At 35.1% G+C, this 24,592-nt stretch overlaps 1 protein-coding gene and 1 pseudogene across 2 annotated transcripts; both read left to right on the forward strand.

Annotated features, from left to right (window-relative positions):
• The first annotated feature begins 763 nt into the window (after window positions 1-763).
• LOC147500332 (phosphate transporter PHO1-like) lies at window positions 764-10,906 on the forward strand (annotated as a pseudogene). The gene is made up of 15 exons (XR_015196299.1): window positions 764-2,055; window positions 3,782-3,862; window positions 3,960-4,197; window positions 4,403-4,744; window positions 5,268-5,316; window positions 5,545-5,616; window positions 6,358-6,487; window positions 7,926-8,046; window positions 8,918-9,150; window positions 9,290-9,394; window positions 9,493-9,537; window positions 10,042-10,123; window positions 10,200-10,559; window positions 10,648-10,784; window positions 10,870-10,906. The product of XR_015196299.1 is annotated as a phosphate transporter PHO1-like (transcript).
• Window positions 10,907-12,468: 1,562 nt separating this feature from the next.
• Window positions 12,469-16,581, forward strand: LOC147500333 (uncharacterized). The gene is made up of 6 exons (XM_086562004.1): window positions 12,469-13,313; window positions 13,412-13,486; window positions 13,812-14,032; window positions 14,300-14,407; window positions 15,452-15,673; window positions 16,155-16,581. The coding sequence occupies exons 1-6, from the start codon at window positions 12,793-12,795 to the stop codon at window positions 16,493-16,495; spliced, it is 1,488 nt and encodes a 495-aa protein (XP_086418130.1). The 5' UTR covers window positions 12,469-12,792; the 3' UTR covers window positions 16,496-16,581.
• Window positions 16,582-24,592: the final 8,011 nt, after the last annotated feature.

The raw sequence follows: 24,592 nt of genomic DNA on the forward strand, positions 1-24,592 counted from the left end.
TACTCAAGCAAAGAGGTCTAAAGCCTAGAGCTAAACATAACAAAGGTCCAGATAAGAATTTCATTCGCTTACGATCAAAGAACCACTCCTCACAATCTTTGTTGTTTCCCAATCCAATCATGTCTTTGGGACTGAATCTTGCCTCCATCGAAAAAACTTGTTAGAAAAATGATTTGCTCAAATCCATTTAAATATGAATGAGTAGTTTGTCTCCCCAAGTTACCCTACTTAAGATGAAATGGGTTTTTCAAAAACAAGATGCGTAATGTGAGAAAAACCTTTTCAAAATGATGCATTTGTTTGAAGCAGTGCATTATGCCGAAAAGGTCGACCTTTCGAAATGTGCTTTTGGTTTGAAATTGTATCATCATGAAAAGGTGCAACCTTCGAAATAGGCAACCGGTTGAAACAATGCTATATGCCGAAATGGTGTGTCCTTTCGAAACATGTGACTTTTCAAAGAGTTGCTTACTTTTTCCTAAGAGTCACTGTGTTGTTTCGAAAAGGCACCACTCACATATAAATAGTGGATGAATTTGGAGAGAAAGAGACACCAGATCACACAGAGTTCTGATCTTTCTCTTCTCCCTCTGTTTTTAGTCAAATACTATGTTGTGTTCGCTGAGTCTATAGAATTGAAGTGCTAGCTTTCTATAGAAAGAAATCCGTTCTATCTTGGGAGATAGTTTTCCATCAACCTTCAAGCACCGTGAGGGGGAAAATCTGTCTTAAATAACACTAACCACGCATTCGCTCAACTAGAATGAAACACTACACTAGAGTAGTTTCATTAAAAAAAAAAATGGATTTTGCTGGGGTCCACCCGAATATAGCTACACATTGTATGATTTCTATCATTATAAATTGTTACTGCCACATGGGCCGTGTAGATTATGGTTTTGCAGTTTTAAAAATTGGGTTAGAGGCAGATGAAATTACGTTGACTACTTTATTTAAGGGACTTACTTTGAAAGGAAAAACAGTGGAGGCAATTTACTTACTTGAGAAAATTGTATTGATTTGATCATATTACTTATGGGACTGTTATTAATGGGTTAAGTAAAGATATGAATGCTGATGCTGCACTTAGGAAGAGATTTAAGATTGATGTTGACAAGTATAATATGATTATCGACGGACTTTGTAAGGAAGACCGGGTTAGTGAAGCAATGAGTTTGTTTCAAGAAATGGTTGGGAGAGTGTATATACTTATGCTTCTTTGACTAGAGGATTGTGTAGTATTGGGAAGCGAATGGGAGCTGTGAGTTTGTTTAATGAGATGTTGAAGATGTTGTGACTTATAATGTTTTAGTCGATGCTCTTTGTAAAGAGGGGAGGATGGATGACGCATTTAAGGTTTTTGAGAGGTGAGCATCCTGATGTTGTTATATATAATATTTTGATTAATGGTTATTGCAAAGTTAAGAGAGTAGATGAGGCTATGCAACTTTTTGAAGATATGAGATCAAAGAGCTTGATGCCTGACAACTGTGCATATAACACCATTATTGCTGGGTTATGCATGGTTGGGAGAGTTGAGGATGCACGGAAACTTTTTAGGGATATCCGAGTTCGTGGGAACAGTCCAAATGTGATCTCATATGTTTGCTAATGATTGTTTTTCAGAAGCTATGGAACTATTTCATAAGATGGAGAAGAATGGATTGAAAGCCAATGTTGTGATTCTTAATAGCATTATCGACAATATGTTGCAGCTTATCTACCCAAAATGTGCAGCCTGACACCATAATCTTTAACTCGTTGATCAATGGTTTTTGCAAGAGACGGTTGCTAGATGAGGCTCAAAGTTTGTTTATAGAGATGGATGAAAAGGGTGTTGCTCCAGACGTTCTCACATATAATATCATTATTCAAGGATTTCTCAAGGAAAGAGATATTCCTAAAGCAGCGCAATTTCTAAACGAAATGGTTGGGAGGGATTTTTCGGTGACTGCAGCAACTACGTCTATGTTAGAGGAGCTTCTTGCAAAAGAGGAACCAAATTACGAAGTGCAGAGATGTTTCGTGAGTTCTTGCCAGAAGACTAAGGCAAAGGTAATACATTCCCATTGTGATCCTGTATTTGAATATGTGATACTATCAAGTACCAACCACATCAATTAATCAATTGTGCTGTGTGTGTGTGTGTGACTGAAAGTTCCTAAGCGGATAGTGTGGAGTTGAGGGCAACTAAAATCCTTGAGAAAAATTAGAATTTTGTGTATGATTCATTTGACTTCAAGAATACTTCTCAGGTACAAAAAACTGTGCGCAAAGCACCTTCTTCAGGTGGCATTGCCTACATGGTTTGATATTATCTATTAATAATATCACTGACCTTAGTTAATTGAGTAGGAAAGCTTACAAGCACACCACGAGTATTATTTGGATTTTATGAACAAGTTGAATTGCCGACATTGCAGTTATGTGAATGTTGAATGAGAAGCTTTAACAATACAAATGAGTAATTGATGCATTCAGAGGAATATAGGAATGACACACCATTGATAGCTACAGTAATGTCCATTTGTATGGTTTGGTCTATTTAATGAAGATATAGTTGTGAATGCTTTGAAAGGTTAGATACTGAAAACTTCTGCAGCAATTTAGTAGTAAGTCTGAAGTGATTATGGACATCCTGAATGATGTCCGTTCAAAAGTGCTCTTCCGCAACACTTCGACAGTGGGTATTATTGGCCTGAAGAAACACTTGATTTCTATTTCATTCATTTAAGATTCTGCTAGGCAGCTTTATCTTTTTCACTTTCATTTTTTTTCATTTTTCATTTTTCATTTTTCTACTTCTGTAACTCTGTAAGTTACATTCAGATCTGAAAGAATGATATATAACATACATGGTTTATACTTTTCCATCTTATTTTCATGATAGTTATGCATGGACATGCATGAATCATGGATTGTTTCTGTTTGTTCCCCTTTATGAGGTTGTCACTTCTCAGTAATTTGATTCTTTTTCTATTTGCCAGACCAGCTTATGAGCTGCTCAAGTTTTAGATTTATTTTGTAGGTTTAAGATTTGTTGTTAAACTAGTAGAGATGAAAAAGGGAAGATGAGTATTAAAAAAAGAGGAAACTAAAGCCATGCAAAAACAATCTTCTTCGCCGTCGTCGTCCTCGTATTCGCCGATTGGTAGTCCCGAACTGACCCCGCCTAGAGATCTAGAGGACGATAAAGCGTTTTTGGCAAGAATGTCTGCTGCAATAATATCTTCGGGACCTATTGAAATTGTTCCATCGCAAGATCGTAAGTTCTTTTCGGGTGATTTTTCTTTCTTTTCGTTTGAATTTGATTATATATGAAGATATAATTGAATGTGTATAGCTAGTTTTTAGATCTAGGGTTTATTTCTTTTCCCCAAAATTTTACTTATAATATGATATTTATTTTATATTTTTCATGAAAAGTGGTTGTCGTTTTATTCACGAAACCATCGTGAATGTGCACCAATAAAAGGGTCCGAGAGTTTGAAATAATGAAAAAAAAAATGTGTTTACATTAGTAGGGTACTTGGTAAATTTATAGAAAAAAAACTTGTAACTGAACTGATATAAAATTTATCAAAACGTTTGTAGTATGTATGTACTCTAGTGGTCTACAACATTTTTTATGTAATTTTGTATAAGACACATTTTGAGTGAAATTTTGGATGATTAAGAAGGTAAATAATAAGTCGATTGCCACTTTGAGATTGGATGTTTTGGAAAGGAATTGTATTAGTGCATGTGCTTACTATTAATTTTGTTCACTTTGTTACGACAGGTGAATAGCACAATTGTTGGAGAAAATGAAGAGGACATATATCAAACTGAACTTGGTCAGTTGTTTTCAAAAATAGATGAGGTAAAAAGAATATGAATAGTATTTATTGAAGTGGCCTTTGGTATTCAATTTTTTTAATCTGATCCAAGTTTATGTTTATTTGTGAATTAAAATATAGGTGAAGGAGTTTTTTGAGAAATTGGATGAAGAACTAAACAAAGTAAATCATTTCTATAGGGTGAGAGAGAGTGAATTTCTTAATAGAGGTGAAACTCTCAATAAACAGCTTGAAATTTTGCTTGATCTCAAGCAAATTATAAATGAATGTCGACGAAAAAATCATCTCTTAAGAACTGACAGTAGAGAATCATTTCCTTGTTCGAATTCATCATCGCTTCGGGGCTCTGACTATTCAGGTTGGGCTTATTAATTACCTTCACATTTATTTTTCGGCTTTCGCATGTTAGTATAGTTAGCAGTGCATGAGGTGCACGTTTAGTGATGTTCATATGTATGCAAAACCCATAATAATTTGCATCTATCACTATTTTTAATCAGCTCAATATAGACAGAACGTTATCACTAATATATTTTTTTTAATCTTGATTGGTTATAATGCAGAGTGTATTAGTGATGCCGATGAGACGAATTCCAACATATCATCAAACCAGCAGGACATGATTGCAGCACTAGAGAGGAACGGTGTAAATTTCATTGGATCGGCGAGAATGAAAACTAAAAGTAGGAAACCAAAAATGTGCATGAGAATTGATATTCCTACGACGAATCCAACCCAAACTATAACTTCGGTCACATCCATGCTTTGGGAAGATTTAGTAAATAATCCAAAGAAAGATGCTCCAAATGATTGCATTACCAGGAAAAAATCCAATGTGCAGAGAAGATGATTAAAGCCGCTTTTGTTGAACTCTACCGAGGCTTTGGTCTACTAAAAACTTACAGGTTAATTTACAACCGCGTTTATTTTTCTCACATAGTGATTCTGATCGATAATGGAATATGCATGCATTATGAATTTGCAATTAATGCATGCCATGAACTTTCTTCCACTATAATTCATTTGAATTGTCCTGCAAGTTATTGTTTCTTTGCTCATCTATCTTTTCATAGATACCAGAAAACAATCAAGAGCTGAAGTACAAATGACTAGTTTTGCCCTTTTAAATGATATTGATATGATAGTTTGTTGCGTAAGAAGGGATAAGTTGGTCATTGAGGCTTTTTGCTATGGTTGTACATGGATAAGTATTTAAAAGGTGTATGAAACTTGTTGAGGGTTCCAGTCACGGTAAACTGAAATCAGTCTCCCTGAGGACAAAGCAGTTGTTTAAGGGCTTGGCATGTTGAATGACTGTTCTGTCTTCTTGTATTATTTTTTTAACTGCAATTCATTTGTGATTTTTCTTATTTTCTTTGTTTTTGTGTGTGTTAGAGACTACTGATACATTTTTACATTTTCTAACAGCTCACTGAATATGGTGACTTTCACAAAGATACTTAAAAAGTTTGACAAGGTAAAGTCATCATGTACGTACTTTATTCGATGTGTCCAAAATGATATCTTCACATTTGATTGGTTTGAAATTTTGTTATGTGAATGTACAGACATATAGTGTAAAAAAATAAAAATGAACAATTTCCAGAAAGAGAATCAAACATCAATATCATTCCTAAGATTTCTTGTATTAATAACTATCTATTTTCAATTAGATTATTAATTTGAAAGTACGTTATCCTTACAGGCTGCAAAACAGCAAGCTTCAGGAAGTTATTTGAAGGTTGTGAAGAGGTCTCATTTCATTAGTTCCGACAAGGTATTATTGCATATATCTATATATGGTGTGTAGAATAAGATGCCTTCTATGTAACTATGTTCCATCAAACATATATGTTCCGTATTAGCACAAACCGGAAAAAATAGAAAAGCATATATTCTGTGTTGTAACTTAGGATGTTAGCATATATGCACATTCCAGTACAACTAAGTGACTGACTGTCCTACAAGAGCACCAAATGTGATGTTCTAGGGCTCTCGATCAGGAATCAGTATCATGAGTCTTAGACAGGTGGTAGTTTTCTTGGATTCATTTAGTTAAGGAAGCTGTACTGTGAGGCGATGATTTGCTGTAGAGACGCGTATATTAAATGATTTATATTCATGAGAGTATCTCAAGTTGTCGGAAAGTGGAGAAGTGCTTTATGTTTCCTTTTGAACAAGATTGACTTCGAATATGAACAAAGCTCAATATATATCAATGCAAGGTGTATATCTACTAAACATTTTGTGAAGCATACGAGCCAGGGGAGCAATGCTTTTCCAAGATATGTATACATAGTAACATTATCTATCTCTATATAAAAACCAGCAACAAAGTTTATGGGAGTCTTCAATTACAGATCCATTTATACCTGAAAGTAGTTCATAATCGGCTGATGGGTTGGGGGACTATAACTTGACAAGCACATAAGAAAAAAATAAGTTATCTCAGATTCATATGGTTTTATACTATTAATGGCACTGTGCAATGTTTGTTTGATGTCTATAACTGATGAAGGTGGTAAAGCTGGGGGATGAAGTGGAGTCCATTTTCACAAAGCACTTTGCCAACAATGACAGGAAAAAGGCGATGAAGTACCTAAGGCCACAACCACACAAGGCTTCTCACATGATCACTTTCCTTGTGATCAATGACAGGAATAATGTGTTGTCTTTGCTGGTTTTTATTTGCTACTTGCAACATCACAATATATTCTTTTTTTTTCTTTTAAAAAGATTTCAGAAAGGCCCTTCAAAAGGGTCTCACCCTTATTATCAAAAGAATCGACGACAACACATTATTTTTGGTTCCTTATCTATGTGGTGATCAAAACGCTCTCCTATGTGTTGAGTTAGGATCCACAAAAATGAACTTTGTGCTCATGAGCACCAGAGTCATTTGTTAATGCATCAATCCTACCCTCTTGTGATTACAAATCAGCTAGAGCTAGTGGTAGTGCCATTGACTCATGATACATATGGAGAAATAAGCTGGATCACACCCACAGTCCAATAGGTAGCTGATTAGTGGTACTTTGATGTGGGACCGAGCCATGTTAAATACCCTCAGTTATTCGATAATCATTTTAGTACTGCTTTAACAGACACTCTTAATTTGAAAATAGTTTCCAATGATATTTTTGTAGATGAGATATGATCTTGTGCTAAAAATGATCGAAGCAATATTTCAGAAATTTGTTGACAGGGATTTTCATAAACTTATTATGTCTTGTAACTGTATATAGTATCTATATCTGCAGAGTATACAACAATTAATACTATGTCTTCTGAATAAGATCTAGTTTGATCTATTAACTATATTTTATACAGAGCTGGAATAGAGTTAGTGGGCAGTGGTAGGATAGACACATTGGCATTTTAGTGATTTCCAACCAATGAGCACTAGCCTTTTCATAAATGGTGGACAAAATGCGTTTTCTATTATATGGTATAGCGTAAATTATGCTTGATGAGTCACTTTGATAGATTGATACAAAACCTAGAGGAGTATGTAAGGACTGCTTGCTAAATCTGTGGAGTGTTGAAGGAAAATAGACCATATATTTTGGTGGTGGTTACTCTGTTTAGGTGTTTATTGTTGTCACTAAGTACCACAGAGTATGATAAGTGCTGTCTCCATCATTTAGAGTCGCGAGGAGTGAGGACAAATAATCCCTTGTCTTGCATGGTGAGGGATTTGTTTTGTTGAACGCTATGTTTTGATTGGAAACTTTGATCTCCCCCTCAAATTTTTGTATAACGTGTCTTTTACAAGATCGTATATTAGTAGAAATTGTTGAAAAATCAGTCCATTATTCACCTGATTGAAACCTAGTCATTAACTAGTTCACATATCAAAACCATTTGATCTGAAAAGTTTTTATTCATAACTTCTGAAATCATCAGAGTAAAAAACCTTCTGCAAATGGCTTTCATATATATTTGCCAACTGAGTTCCAAACAACCTTCTTGTCCCCTCTGGCCCTCTTCCTAATTATTGAGATGAGACAATATTATATGCTATATTTTGGTGAGAGAATTGATGGTCAGACATGATTTATATTTTGAGGGAATGGAATGTTGCAGATCTGTTCACAGGTTGTGTTCTAACACTTTTCAGCGTATACGCAATGTTAGCACATGTTTCTGGTATGTTCTCAGCCTCATTTGAAGTTGGATATATGGAGACTGTTTACCCTGTTTTCAGGTACTACTCTCTTCAAAATTTTCATACCACCTTATACTTCGAAAGTTCAATCCATTTCTAGAACTTCATGCATTTGCTTTACGCCTTTTTAGTCAATGGGTCCCATATTCAACTCTTTTTTAAAAAAAACAGCTTTAAAGTGATTTAATGACACATTGACACATGAGTTGGCTTTGTTTTAAAGGGTCCGTCTATTGATGATTTGATGCCTCAAACAGGCCATTGAACCGTCTTTGCCTTAGACCTTCGTGTTTACAAACTCAAAAGCCAACGGCATGCTTCCAACATACAATAATCAAAGTGCCTAACCTTATCCTCTCCTTTCTTGGAATCTTAATTGTACAAGGAATGATTAAGGCTGATCAGAGTTGAGTTTTTTTTAAGGACTGAGAGTTAGAAGTGCTTGCACGCCCTAACAAACATATTCAAATATTCCAAGCCTCCAAGGCATGCATGCACCATAAGGCCCGCTACTAGGACAATTCCTGGTTTGAAAACAAGGGGACTTATATAGTTATATGGGCTAATGCCTAATGGGCTCACTTGCGGCACAGCTTGTTGCACGCCTGTCCTAATTATTTGTAAAACTCGTTATCATTATCAATAAAATTTCCACTTATTGAAATAATAATAATAAATAAATAAATAAGTTCAGACTAAAAAAAGTATTTGGAACATCTTTGATAATCCTTAATTTGATCCACAAAAATACAATGTCTCATTACTACAAAGGCACAAGCAGACCAGGAATAAGCTATGTGAGAAAATTACCCTGTTTGTTGATCCTTCAGATAATAGTACATTATATTAACAAAGGGATACGATAAAGATTCTCAGATGGTTAATATAACCATTTCCTGTTGTTTTGTAGCATGTTTGCTTTGCTTGGCTTGCACTTGTTCTTATATGGATGCAACCTCTTCACGTGGAAGAGCACCAGGATCAACTACAATTTCATATTTGAATTCTCTGTACAGGGATGTTTTCTTAATATGCACCTCCTTCATGACAGCAGTTGTAGGAGCCATAGTCATTCACCTTATCTTGAGATCTAGTCATATTGTGCCGCATCATGTTGATGCCAGTCCAGGGATTCTCCTTGTGGTAATTTAGTCTTGTCTTAGTATCCTATAATTTAGTATAATTAGGCACAAAGGATATAACTGAATTTATGTCGTATTCATTTTTCAGATTAACGCAATTTCTAGGGCTTGAAAAGCTAACATACCTGAACCATTTGCAGGTCTCTATAGGATTGCTCATTTGCCCATTCAATATCTTTTATCGGTCGACTCACTATTGTTTCCTTCAGGTTATCCGTCACATCGCTTGTTCTCCATTTTACAAGGTAATTTTCTTTTTCCAGGCTGCTGTATATCCTGGACTGTGGCTGACACAAGCCATATAGCCAAACAAACCTAATGCATCTAAAATTGTATATTCCAGGTAGTGTTGGTGGACTTTTTCATGGCTGATCGGTTAACCAGCCAGGTAATCTACCCTTACTGTGCAACGCAGTATAAACTTCCATTTAACCTCAAAGAACATTTTGCCAATTAAGTTGATACTTGGTAAAACTTATGCTACTTTTAATGTAAACAAGTTCTACTATTCTCGATCTTTTGGCATAACTAAAGGGTGAACTAGTATTACCCCCACACTAGATGAGGATTCCCCTCCCCCCCCCCCCCACTAGATGGGAAATTAGGGTCTCCCCCCAAATACACACACAAAAAAACACGGTCAACCCAATTTGACTTTTTTTGTGTGTGTATTTAGGAGGGAGACCCTAATTTCCCATCTAGTGGGGGGGGGGAGGTAATATTAGTTAACCCTAACTAAAATGTTAGTGTAAAAAAATGAACCAGTAGTATTACTTTAAACGCAAAACTGACTCATATCATCAAGAGGAGATGTGAAATGTAATCTTATATTCACGTGGTACATATCTTTTGATACATACAATTTTGATTTCGGTTTTCCTTTTTCTTAAAGATTCCTTTGCTGAGGCATATGGAGTCTACAGCCTGTTACTTCTTAGCCGGAAGTTTCAAGACACACCAATATGAAGCTTCAAGTTCTATAATTGTATTTTGTGATCAACTACTGTGGAACTCGGCCAGTTAGGGGCAACCATATTATACGTTTAAAAGAATATTCAACTTTGCTTCGTATGTAAGTTAAGGCCTTCAGTAACCTCTAGCCGATAGGTGACTAACATTTTACGTGTTTGTTTTCCTGTACAAAGTGTGCAAGAAGATGGTTTGATGATGGCGAGAACGATCATCTGGCTAACATGGGGAAGTATGTTTCCACTATGCTAGCAGCAGGTGCAAGGTTGACGTTTGCTATGCAGCCCGAGGGCAGGCTATAGTGGTTATTACATCCTCAATTGCAATTGTGTATCAGTTATACTGGGATTTTGTTAAAGACTGGGGAGTCCTGAACACAAAATCCAAGAATTCTTTGCTTGGAGATGATCTAATCTAAAGAGCATTTACTATGTTTCCATTGTGAGTTTTTCCCTAAGAACTCGACTTATTTTCCATTGTGAGTATTTACTATATCTAAACGATGAACAAAAAATACTTGTTATTGTAGGCTTTCAACTTTGTTCTTAGACTTGTTTGGGTGCAAACAGTCATGCATTTTAATATGGGGACAGTTGAGTATCGAGTGCTTGACTTTTTCATGGCTTCATTGGAAATAATTCGACGCGGGCATTGGAATTTTTACAAGTGAATTTTTTTAAAGTTCATTTATTTCTTTTGAGTATTAGCCAGAGTGCCATTCTTGTGACAATAATCCAATGTAATCAAACAGGGTGGAGAATGAGCACTTAAACAATGTTGGACACTGACGACTAAGTAGTTGTTGAATAATGTATACATAATTGCAACATGGAGAAGAAAGCAATATTAGGCGCAATGCTGGCGAGAGAGTGTAAATTGTTCTCTAGCAATGCATGAGCCCTCAGTCATCGTCGATGGTCTGCAATGACGAACTGCAAGGTTCGGAACGCATTAAAAAATGGAGGACCCCTGAATCTGAATATTAGATTCTGATTGATTAAATGAGCCACCAATTGTAACTTGATTTTGGCAAAGAAATCTAGCCTAGCAAACTGATGATCAAATTTATAATCTCCTCTGTACCTCCGTCACGTCGGTTTGGCTCAATGTATCCTATTTCCCATCCCAACTCCACGTAAAGCTAATATCGGTTTGTCATATTATGTTGCTCTAATTGGAGTTGATATATTAATAAGATGAATATTTTGTCAAACCACATCTCAGTAATTGGTGTTGATTTCTAATATAAGTCTAAGGTGTTTGAGGATGTTAGTGTGCTATAGTCCAATGTGACAAAAGCTCCCCGTAAAAGTTGCGGTGATACAAAAACTCAAAAGAAACACAGCCCCGGAGTCACTTTATTTGACCGTCATGATCGATTGCAGTAAAAATCAGGTATAAGTATTTCTAGAATGGAAGTAGAAACATCTTAAAATTAGCCAATTAGGTTAAAAATTGGTTTTTGTGATTTGCAAACTTGCAGCCAAATATTTCTAAAATGGAGTTGGGGAAACATGACTTCACATCAAAAATCGCTCTAAAAAATGCTATTTAAACATTGGTTTCGAGGGCCCATATTATGCGCCAACTGTTGCGTGTGAACAGGTAATTGGGCTGAGAGCCCAATTTTCCAATATTTTTGGGTACCCATATTTTTTTCCCAAGTCAGCTCTGAATTTTGAATTACGGATTTAGAACAAAAACACATGCGGATGTCAACAATGTAAATTTAAGTTTACCTGTGGAAATTTAAATTTATTCAAAACAACTATGTAAATATAATTTGGGTTAACTAGTATTATCCCATACTAAATGAGTCAATTAGAATTTCCCCTAAGTAGATGGAGAAATTAGGGTCTCCCTCTGAGTACACACAAAAAAAAACACGGTCAACCTAATAGGAGGATAATACTAGTTAACTCATATAATTTTACAGATTTCTTCATTGCGAAAAATATTGTGTAAATTTAAATTTCCATATGTAAATGTACATTGTAAATACAAAATGATTGATTTTTTTCATTTCTTGTTTCTTATAATATATGGGTGTATTATTATATATCTCTACACTATATGATAGTAGCAGGGTGTTTAGGAGTCCCACTTCTCAACCGAATAGTGTATTTTCTAATTTCTCTATTTTAAGATTTTAGAGCCATCTCCCTTAATTATTTTAAATTTGTAATTAGTTATTTTCTTTTTAAACAATTTGCAAAAAACTCCCCCACTTTACTAAAATTAGAATTAGTTTCATATTATTTAAAATAATTTAAAAAATCTCTTTCATGAAATTATATTCAATTCCTCCTAATATTTTTATATTATTTTTTAGATTAAAACTAAAATTCAAAAAAATCATACTATCGAGACATAGGTTAGAGCGACGAGTTTAAAGCCTTGAAAAAACTTGTATTATATATTAGGGGAAAAAACCGCCCTAACGCCCGGTCTAGGCACTGCCTAGGCGCTCTACCACCGCCAGACTACCGCCTATCGTTTTTTTAGAACACTGCTAAAAGGGAATAGAGATAAGGACGTTGTTAAAAAGCCCAAGGCTATTACGGCCGACCGCTATATTTTTCTCTCATTTTGGCAGTCCGACTTCAAAGTATTATCGTCTTCTACTTGAATAGGGTTAGGGTTTCTCCAGAAAAAAAAAAACGAAGAAATTGTCATGGATGCTGAGAAAGAGTTAGATATAGCAGTGTTGGATCAGTATAAAGCAGCGTTGAATGAGTGTGCTAAAATTGAGAAAGTTGATTTGTCAAATTTTACTTGTGAAACCTTTGCTAAAGCATTTCATCAAACCTTTGCTAAACCCCAAGTTATTGATCGCGGTTGTTTGGGTTTATTTCTTCAACTAGCAGAATGTTTGACAACTGTTAGTGAAACTTTAGCATGTATCGAAATTTTTCATGACTTTCTGCTAGATATTTCACCTCACAATCTGAAGTGGAAGAGACGATCGTGCCTAATGGATGTAATGATTGGAGATGTTAATTACATACGTGACTTATATGGAAGTGATATCGCCGAACGTCTTCTCTCTATTATTCAAGATATATCTAGCCGAGATGAGGCTGATTTTCAAAATTTTCACAAACGGGCGAGAACTTGTTTTGAACGTCGGCTACGGCATAAAAGTAAAAGTAAAGTTGAAGTTGTTGTTGATCCTAAGTTTCTGAAATTAAGGAGGTTAGTCAATAATGGTTACTCATAATATAGGTTCAATACAAAGTTTAACTAATACATATGCCTTTGTGTGTTTTCTTACTCCTTTACTTACTGTTCAGGTCCATTGAAGAGCTGTTTGACCAAGCTGGGAATTGCGATATTACTGATGATTACAATGATGAACTAATTGATAGGTGAGTTAACCGTTTATTTGGTTGTTTAATTTCCTTGTGTCTGAATTTCTTATTGATTGTCACACGTACCCTAGCTCTTATAAAACTCGTACTAAGCAATATAAGACGCTAGAAGTATGGAACTTTATTTATGTTCTAGTTTGATGCATGACATGTTGTATATATCATTTATTTGTATTGATGTTGAGTTTTAAACTTTGTTTTATTGCCTTGTGCTTGAATGAAAAAACCAGTACGTACGTTGCTAGTGAATGTTTGTCTTGCTTCTTATGCTATTTTTGAAAACCTTTATATGACTTTTCTAAGGTTTTCCACTGTCATGCAGGTTATGCTCCAAAGTCAAGGGTTCTTTATTTAGTCACTCGATAGTAGAAGTGAATACCATTGCTGAGATGTTACATTATTATCCCGAGTTTAAGCCTTTGGAAGATGAGCTGGTGAACTATGTAAATGATGATATTGTTACTGATTGCCTTATTGATGGATTGGCTGATGGTTCAAGCAGCTACTCGACTCTGAAGTGTCAGAACCAATTTTATCTACTAGGTAATCCATAGATCATTGATATTGATGAAATCAAAACCTTTTTTTATTACATCTATTTTTTTTTTCCAAGCAGTTAATTCAATATTCAAGTAGCTACTCAGGGACTTATTATGATTAATAAACTGTTAAGGATTTGTCAAACTCCCCTCCCCAATGGAGTCTTTGGGGTTAAAAAACAGTTTTTATTTTGTTACTTTGTTTTTGGAAGTAAGGCCTTTAGCTTTTATATTTATTCTTTTCGACTGAGTATTACGTTAAACCTTGCAGGGGAAAACTCACCTTTCAAGGACATCAATTGGGTTTTGCTCATCCTGGAGGAAATAGTGACACAACTCAGAACGGATACCCCGTCTACGATATCTGAAATTGGATTAAGTGAGTTCATTTTGTATAACCTGTTTTAGAAAGCAAGTAGAGAAATATCATCTAGTTACATGTATGCTAGGGTGCAAGCGGATAGTTGAAAATCCGAATTCGATTTAATTTGTATTTAAAAATCGGATATTACCCAAATATTTTGGATATTGATTCGGTTTCGGATACTTTTTTCTATCCAGTTTGATTTCGTATACAAATTCGAATATTAAGGTATTTGACCGTATAATACCCGATCCAAAATCAATGTATCATGTAGTGAATAGTTAGAAGTTGAACAGCCAAAATAGTCATTTTAAAATATTTAAGGTTGACTTATATATATATAGAAACCCTATTTCCATTTCATTTCTTAGACTTGTCACTTTGTCAGCTGTCTCTTTCTTTTTTCTTTTTCTTTAATTTCGGTCCATGACTCCATTAAATAGTTATGAATCAACAGTCTATTAACATGATTTCAACAGATTTGAAAGTGCCATTTTCCTCACCTTTTCATGATTTCTAAAAAGCAAGTCACTCTTGAATCGGTGCACAAACATGATTTTTTTATTGAAAAAAAGTGATGAAGATGATTTTGATGAAGATTTATGGTTATTTTGAGAGCTTAAGAGCCATCAATGCAGCACTTAACTTTTAGTAACTTACTGTTTTCCTGTTTTCATGCTTTTGTGATTTTGAAGTTGAATAGTAATGATGTTTCAATGAATTCAGTGGAAACAAGAACTAGTTTTAGTTGTGGGAAGATGAGAAATCAGATCGGATAATATCTGATATCCGATAGGATAACCGATTTTGAATTCGAAATATATATACCTGATATTTGTCAGATGCGGAGTCAGATATGAATCAAATGTTTTGGATTCGGGTATGGTAAATGGTACATATGATCCGAAAGCTATCCGTTCGCACCCATAGTGTATGCTCTCTGTATTTATCATATTAATTTCAAAGTTGTGAACTTTAATATATACCCCCGTGTTGTATTATACAGTATGTTTGTATTTTTCAACTTGTTTCTGATCCGTCTTTTTCTATTTTGAGCAGCTCGTCCTGAGTATGTGAAGATCGTGACCAAAGATGAAAATGCAAAGATAGATGAAAAGATAAACTGGATTTCCTGTGTTTTTTCTGCTGAGTTGGTTGCAGGTGGTGAAGCCTTTCCTAAATGTGAGTATGTGTTAAGGAAAACGCTACTCAGCCTTGTTGAGCATCACAAATGGATAAAGTCAAAGTTTCAAACTTCTTGGCAGGAGCTCATAACTAACGGTAGAGTGCCTACACTTACATAATTGCTTAGTTTCCATGCATTTTTTATTAAATGTTTAGGTCTCATATTATACTTTAGAGAATGAGAATCAGTTCAACCATTGAACTTACATGTTACCTAAATGAAGTAGGACAACAAAACCTCTTATTATTTACTGGTTGTTTTAACTTATAAAAATCAATACACTTATTTATATTCGAACAACCCTGAGATTTTGTAATATAAAATGAGTCGGAGAAATGCGTACATCTATGCAAAGGGTAGATACCCTTTATTCTATTTTTATGTTTCATTATTTATACTAAAGAGATCGAACTTATTTTTTAATTTTGAATTTATATTACACCTAAACTTCATGGTTAAATATTTTATGCTAAACTTCTATTTAGTTTGAGTATTGGATTTAATCATTCTGTAAAAGATTGTAAGCATTTGGAACTCTAATTTAGCAACTAAAACTAAAATGGCATATCTTTTCAGGAGAAATGGTTCATCTTGATACCTTGTCCTATGATGCTATGCTTTACATAGTGTCTTATATAAGAGAGATGAAGTTTTTTTTGAAGCAAGAGAAGGCAAGATATTTAGAAATTATTGACCTCAGCGAAAGGATATATGATGGGTCAACTGTGCATCCGCAACTCCGTGTGTTTTTAATGAAACAAGTTGAATTGTCTTTGTCGCTAGCAAAAACTGTTGCAGCATTTAAGCTGTATTTGGAGAGGCCAAATAAAGTTTTGACCCCTGAATCATCTAAAGCATTCGCAATGTTGGGATCGGAGCTTGAGCAGCTTGTCACATTTTTTAATGCAGATGAATGAATTCATAATGTATCTTTCCACTAGAGGATTTGTTAGTATTCGTATGTGTGTGTGTGTTTTTTTTTTAAATATTGCGTTCTTGGCCAGTGCACAGTTTGGATATATGTTGAAGGATTTTTAGTCCCCTGTTCTCGTACCATTATTGGGGTTACATGTTAGTCCGTAATGGAAATAGGATCCATGTTAGAAAACTATTCTTCATTATCATGAACAAGTTGTTGTCATCTGGGCCTTAGCCAAATTATTATGATTCTGCTGAGCAGAGGCCGTCTTTACATGAAACCAAGTACAGTATCACAACAGGGTAAAGGTGATGTCCGTCCACAGGGATACTATTGGTCTCATATTCAGCTCAACTTTCTAATCTGAACACCTTGAATTCCATCAAATATCGTAATACATCGGACAAATTTGATGTTTTTGTAATTTTACTAAAAAAAATGGAAAGGTGGCATGAATTTTGATGCAGCTTTAAAAGACCGAATGCATTCTTACTAGAAGGTAACAGCACTGACGGTCACTTAGCCAACCTTTTAGATTGAATACATAGAGTCACTTACAACCTTTCTTTCTCGCTCCTATATCGCTGTAAGCATACCAAGCTTTTCCGATTTTTTTTCCAACCCCTGAAAGCGTAAGGAGTGGATTTCAATTAGCCATATTGATTTAGTTTCTATTTCAAGAGAAGAAGAAACGTTGTAGCATCCTAGTTGTTGGTGAACCACATGTCACAATTAGAATAAAGAACACTGTGATGATGACAATGTATGAAACTGGAATTGATACTCTCATACACCCAGCAACCATGAGATTTTAAGCTTGGGCCTAAACCCTGATCGAGCAACCATGAGATTTTAAGCTTGGGCCTAAACCCTGATCCAGGATTTGAGAGGAGAAATGGAAAAAAGGCTTGCTGTTTAACCGTTTGCTGAAACTCTTATCCAGAAAAGGCTTTTCGAATGTAATAATCCAGATGGATGTGCTTGATTGCAAGGCTCAAAATTTCGATATCGGTTAATATATCGGTGTACCCAAAAATCGAGATATATTGGATATATCGGATATCTCGGTTTTTTTGGTGACCAGTCCAAAATTTCTAAAATATCGGATATCTCATCGATATATCTCAGATATCTCACCGATATATCTCAGATATTTCGGATATTTCGGAAATTTCAATATTAAGTTATTAACAATTAGTCAAAAAGTCAACTGATATATATCGATTATTTCGGAAATATCGATTATATCGGCGATATAAACTTTTATATCGGAAATTCCGATATATCTCGGAAAAAAAAGAGTTCAATATTCGGTGGATATATATCGGAAATATCGATATCGGTGTACCAATTTACCGAAATATCTCGGTGAGATATCGGATATCTCGGCAATATTTTGGGCCATGCTTGATTGTCTTAGAAATTAAAAAACGTGATTTAGTTCGACAAACATATAGGACACTACAACATAGTGCTACATGTGCAATTGTGCATTCAAAACAATTCTGAAAACTGCAATAATCTATAATCATCCAAAAAATCATACCCATTCAGCAGGGTAAAGGGAACGATAGTATATCTCAATCACGTTAAGGGCACCAACCCCTTTTGCTGTGCTACACACCTGAAAAGGCGAACAGTTTCCAGTCAGATATACTCACTTAAGATAAAATTGTTAGAAAAATGATTTGCTCAAATCCATTTAAATATGAATGAGTAGTTTGTCTCCCAAGTTACCCCACTTAAAATGAAATGGGTTTTATCTTGAAACACTACGTAAAGTGAGAAAAACCTTTTTCGAAATGATGCACTAGTTGAAACGGTTGCATCATGCGAAAAAGGTGCGACTTTTTTCGAAAATGCACCGGTTCAAAAGCGGTGCATCATGCGAAAAGGTGTGACCTTCGAAATAGGCACCGGTTCGAAACGATTGCTTTATGCGAAATGGTGTGTCTTTTTCAAAACATGTGACTTTTCAAAGAGTTGCTTACTTTTTCCCAAGAGTCACCGTGTGTTCTTTCAAGAGGCACCACTCACCTATAAATAGTGGATGAATTTTGAGAGAAAAAGACACCGGATCACACGAGTTCTTTCTCTTCTCCCTCGTTCTTAGTCAAATACTTTATGTTGTATTTTGAGTCCATAGAATTGAAGTGCTAGCTTTCATAGAAGGAAATCCGTTCTATCTTGGGAGATAGTTTCCCATCAACCTTCAAGCACCGTGAGGGAAAATCTGTCTTAAGGACATAGTGTATCTACACTAGGCTCGGATTTAATTAAAAGTACAAGACACTTTACAAGACAAAAGGTTTGTATAGTTTGGTAATTGGTAAAGAGTAAGTACAATTAAGTTGTATATTCCTAACAACTTAAAAGCGATTTCCTTTTTTCTTCTTCTTCTTTACCCAACGAATTTGTTTTGTTTTTCTTTTTCTTTTTTAGTTTAAGGAAATAACGAAGGTGTGTTTCTATTTTAGAATAGAAATGACAACACCACCGTGTTCTCCTATTCATGCCGTTCCTATTTCATTTGTTAGACCTACTAGTTCGTTGAATGGTATGAACATTTTGGTCCCCCGATGGCGACCTTGCTTATGTTCGTAGGTGGAACTCAATAACTCTGGTGTATACTAGCAATGGTAGATCTTGGTTCAACTCATACGTTAATCTCTCGAAAGTATGTATATGAGGCTATTGGATTGAAACTAGCAGAATGTCTGAGGCTCATGAGAGGCTTGAACCAAGAAGCCGAAACCCGTGAAAGGACTCGCTTTGGAAGTTGACATTAAGATTAAGAACCTGGCGAGGAAAGGTAGACCTAATGGTAGCTCGCTTAGACCATTTTCAAGTCATTCTTGGAATGGACTTCTTGAAAGCAAACAAGGTGGTGGTAATGCCACACTTGGGGGGAATTATGATCCAAGATTCCGAGAATCCTTGCTTCATTCCAGATGTTAGGAATGGAGGGTGCTAAAAGGGTTCTAAAAATATTGTATTATTTGTAAGATATATGTGTTTTACTATTGCGCCAAAGAGTGTCAATAAAGAAGATTGCTTAAGATATTGTTTTATAAGCATACTTGTAAGCAAAATTGAGGTCTTAGAAGTGTTTTCGACACTATATGAATGATATATGACATTCTTTAACAAGAAGCCTCACTTGAAAAACATATATCTAAATGGTTTTCCAATTTATTGACTTTGTCATGAGAAATTGGAAAAATGTGGGGGATTATGTATCTTCTTGAATTAATTAATTAAAAATTGGAAATTTGTTGAAGCATTACTCAAAAGACATCACATGTGGTGTTTTACTCTAGGAGAGATGCATAAATTTCTTGGAAATCCTCAAAACAAACGTGCATAGCGAGGTCCACTATGGAATCAGAATTCATAGCATTGGACAATTTGGAGAAAGAAGCGAGTGGCTTGAAATTTCTTAGAGGATATTCCAAATTGGGCTAAAACTCGCCCGGCCGGTGTGTATACACCGTGTGACCTAATCAAGCATCTTGGTAGAGCCAATTGTAGTAGCATGTATAACGGAAGTCTCAACATATCGTCGTAGACATAATACCGTTAGACAATTGCTCTCAAATGGAGTTATCTCAATCGACTATGTAAGGTCAAAAGTTAACATTGCGGATCCGCTTACAAAAGGTTTAACAAGAGAGCAAGTAGAAAGATTATCAAGGGGAATGGGCTTAAAGCTTTTGAGATAATCAACTAAGAGTCATCATAATGGAAAAACCAACCTAGTTATTCGGAGAGATCCCAAGATCTAGGTTCAATGGGCCAACTGAATTATGTTTGTGACTCAGTTAGCACTGGAGAGTAATATTATACTCTAACCCATTCTTATATAAGACAGTGCATATCTGCCGCGAGAACCAGGATAAGTCAAGCTTTTAATGATTTACTATATCTTGGAAAGTTATGTTATCCAAGTGGAGTATTGCAGGATACTCTTTATAGAAATCACCTATGTTAGTGCGAAGTGGGGCCGCTTCTATGAGAATTTTAAAGACAAATGTCTCAAAAGCACTATCTGAAACCAAGAAGTGTTCAAGGCCAAAATGAACACAAACGTGAGAACCAACAGTATTCGAGAAGGTATTGCGTGAAGATGATTGTCTAGGTTTATACAAACGGCCGTTCAAGGACATTAATAGAAGTCTACTGATCGTCCAATTAAATCCGATCGTCTTTCACTAAGGCAAGTTCAAGGCCTCCCATGCTACTTGATCTGATGCGGTATATTTTCATTTGTAAAAGAACAGAAATCCAATGTTTATGATAAAAGAAGCCAAATTTTCATTCATGTGGGGGATTGTTAGAAAAATGATTTGCTCAAATCCATTTAAATATGAATGAGTAGTTTGTCTCCCAAGTTACCCCACTTAAGATGAAATGGGTTTTATCTTGAAACAGTACGTAAAGTGAGAAAAACCTTTTCGAAATGGTGCACTAGTTCGAAACAGTGCATCATGCCGAAAAGGTGCGACTTTTCGAAATGTGCACTGGTTCGAAACAGTGCATCATGCCGAAAAGGTGTGACCTTTCGAAATAGGCACTGGTTCGAAACAGTGCTTTATGCCGAAATGGTGTGTCTTTTCGAAACATGTGACTTTTCAAAGAGTTGCTTACTTTTTCCCAAGAGTCACTGTGTTCTTTCGAAGAGGCACCACTCACCTATAAATAGTGGATGAATTTGGAGAAAAAGACACCAGATCACACAGAGTTCTGATCTTTCTCTTCTCCCTCTGTTCTTAGTCAAATACTATGTTGTGTTCACTGAGTCTATAGAATTGAAGTGCTAGCTTTCTATAGAAGGAAATCCGTTCTATCTTGGGAGATAGTTTCCCATCAACCTTCAAGCACCGTGAGGGGGAAAATCTGTCTTAAGGACATAGTGTATCTACACTAGGCTCGGATTTAATTAAGAAGTACAAGACACTTACAAGACAAAAGGTTTGTATAGTTTGGTAATTGGTAAAGAGTAAGTACAATTAAGTTGTATATTCCTAACAAAAATAAAGTTGAGCCTTTGCTCAGGTAGACTAAAATAGGAGTAGAATCTACAAATATTGAAGAATACAAACTCACTTCACAGTTCACACACCAACAATTCTCAATATAGCGGGAAGGTAAAGCAATGCCTTGATTGCTTTGTAGTCGAGAAACGAAAAATATTCTAGTGCCGTCTCAAGCTGGAATTGTGAATAATGTCTTAATGAATGTTAGTATGTTACATCATTAAAGAATTGGAGGATGGGTAAATAATGTATGTTTAAAAATAAATGCAACAAATTGTAAAGGAAGAACATATTACACCTGAGCACCGTGCTTAGAACAGCTCAAAAACGTTCCACACATTCCTCGTTGCAGAATGCAACATGCAAGCTAATATTTCTTTCTCACCAGTTCTAGTTCCTTTTAAAAACCGCGAACGAAAATCAGATGATTTCTTCTTCACGTCTATTGTGTAGAATGAGTTTGCAACAGGTTTCACACTGAGACCCATAATCAAAGCAACATCGCTCTTTTTAAACACCAAATCTTTCTTACCGATCCAATAACAAAGTCTACCAACTATGTGCCTAGAAATGACACAAACAAGTGTACTTGTTGCATGCATATTTCTCTGGATTTGTATAAAACTCCCAAAGCAAGATTTCTGAAAAATCCTCTTTTTCTTTCTCCCTAGATTTGCGCATCACTGAACAAATTTTAGACAAACTAAATTATTTTGCCCTAACAAAGATGCAATTATGTTTATAGTTTCTACCCCAAACAAGTTGCTAAAATCATTCATACACTACTACATAAAAGCTAGTAGATCACATTTTTAAACTGTGATCAAATGTAATAGAGCACACTTTTGAAGTCAAATTAAAACCATGTTCTACCCTGGTGTGGTTTTTTACTTGAGGCATAAGAACACGTTTTTAGTACTTAAAAATCGTGCTCTATTAAGCCTATAAACCACGATTTTGCAGGAAAATTGTGCTCTATTATTCCAATTGATAATGAAAAAGGTGGTCTATTTCATAGACAGATAGTTCACAATTTCTATTAAGAATTGCGATTTTTTTCTCTTTATATATCCATTCTTAAAGGGTGATCTTGGACACACCCATTAAAACACTCCCGTACCCCATAACTAACTTAAGTTTTTGTCATACCCCAATAACCGCTTCAATCCAATAATATCTCCCAAATTAATTTAGGTTATTTCCAATAGGGGCAAAAAGATTTTTTTAAAAAAAACATGTCTTTTGGGTAGCCGTTCTTTTGGGGGTTATTTAGGCTTTGGTCATACTATTAATAGCAAAATTAGGCTTTGGTCCTACTTTTTTCATTGATTGTGAGTTAATATAGTTGACCCTGGTCAAGCTACTTGTTATTTCAAAATGGCCAGAATACCCCTCCTTGTGCATGTCACGTGCTTTTATGTTGACGTTTTCAGTTCGCCACATGTCGATATAGGGTTTGGTTACAAAGAATTAAAAAATCAGACCGTCAATTTGTTGTTGTGCGTATCTCAAGGAATTAGTGAATAACGAGAGTAAATTTGAAAAGTAGGACCAAAGCCTAATTTCGCTATTAATAGTATGACCAAAACCTAAATAACCCCTCTTAAAACCCTAATAAGTCAATGATCAAATCAAACGAACACTTGATTGACAGCGTTTGATATTAAAAATTCAGTAATAAATGGGAGAGAGTAAAAAGAGACCAGATTGGTGCGGCATCGTTCGAGGTCCAAGCACTTGACAGCAACGAGTTGATTAGAAAGGAGGTAGATCGCTCTGAAAATAGTAGTAGCACTGTCACCATATCCAACCTCTTCCAATAACTTGTAATTATTTGAATTCGTTGTCACCGTATTCACTGAAGGGTAATGTTGCCATTTTGAAAATACAAATAGATTGAAGCAGATTGACCAAGGTTAACTATTTTGACTCACAGTCAACAAACAGAAATAGAACCAAAGCCTAATAAATTTGAAAAGTAGGACCAAAGCCTAATTTCGCTATTAATAGTATGACCAAAGCCTAAATAACCCTTCTTTTGGAAAAAAAAAAAAACCCCAATATCACTTTTTGTTTAAAGAAGAAGAAGAAGAACATGTTCTTTTTCAGTTTGAACGTATAATATATAGGGTTTAATATGGGGTCCCACAATAGATGTATATTAAATAAATAATTTATTTTGTTTTTGGTACACATAACATAACAAAAAAATGGTGATTTAGGAACATAAATGTCTAAAATAATTTTATTTATTTATTTTAAAGTTGGGGTACGGGAGTATTTTTGTAGGTCTGTCCAAGATCATCCTTCTTAAAATCGCCCCCTCTTTTTCTTTTTTTTCTTTTTTTTGAAAAATTAATAAAAACAAATTACTACTAGCTTTCTCTGTTGTTAAAAAACTGAATTAATGAAACATGCTAAAAAGATTCTAAACAACATCCAAATTGGAGCACAGGGAAAATATTCTTTTAATCATTGATAAACAAAAAATGCCGAGTTGTCCACTAACAAGTGAAAGTACGTACCACATGCATTGTTAAACAAGAATGTTTCAAGAACAAACTACTAGCTAGCTACATACATACATATTCCATTATTTGCGGTTGGATTTAGGCCGTGCTTGTCCTTAGTTTTAATTGTCCAAGTGTTGTTCAAGCATTCTGTAGTGCATGTTTAATCATCAGATGGAGAACCTCATGCTAATATAGATTACATTGTTTTATTAGAAAGTAGAAAAGAATTTGTATTTTTGAAACAGAGCATATCTAGTTCATGGACATCAACCTAAACTGCCAGAGATTAGGCTCCTGGATAAATTAAGAATAAATACATTACACGTATAATTATAGGATACAGTTTTGACTATTGACAGAGTTTTTCAAGCAGAACCCTGATTTTCACTTAAAATTTTCCATTATCAGATTAAGGGCTAACCTGCATTACTTAAAATTTGTCATTTGTCAATGCCACATTTTTCCTCCCCAATGGTTCTATGAACTTGTGATCTTATGAAGTATGAAGTATGAACTAGTGTCCAAGGCCAAAATTGGGCTTCTCTA

This window comes from Coptis chinensis, chromosome 5, assembly GCF_015680905.1.
Source record: "Coptis chinensis isolate HL-2020 chromosome 5, ASM1568090v1, whole genome shotgun sequence".
In the NCBI taxonomy this organism is placed as follows: domain Eukaryota; kingdom Viridiplantae; phylum Streptophyta; class Magnoliopsida; order Ranunculales; family Ranunculaceae; genus Coptis; species Coptis chinensis.

Bases quoted from the DNA above. Each gene is read 5' to 3' on its own strand.
- LOC147500333 (XM_086562004.1), top strand. From the start codon at position 12,793: ATGGATGCTGAGAAAGAGTTAGATATAGCAGTGTTGGATCAGTATAAA. The intron at 13,314-13,411 runs GTTAGTCAATAA...CTTACTGTTCAG, and splicing joins AAGTTTCTGAAATTAAGGAG to GTCCATTGAAGAGCTGTTTG. The intron at 14,408-15,451 runs GTGAGTTCATTT...TATTTTGAGCAG, and splicing joins GATATCTGAAATTGGATTAA to CTCGTCCTGAGTATGTGAAG.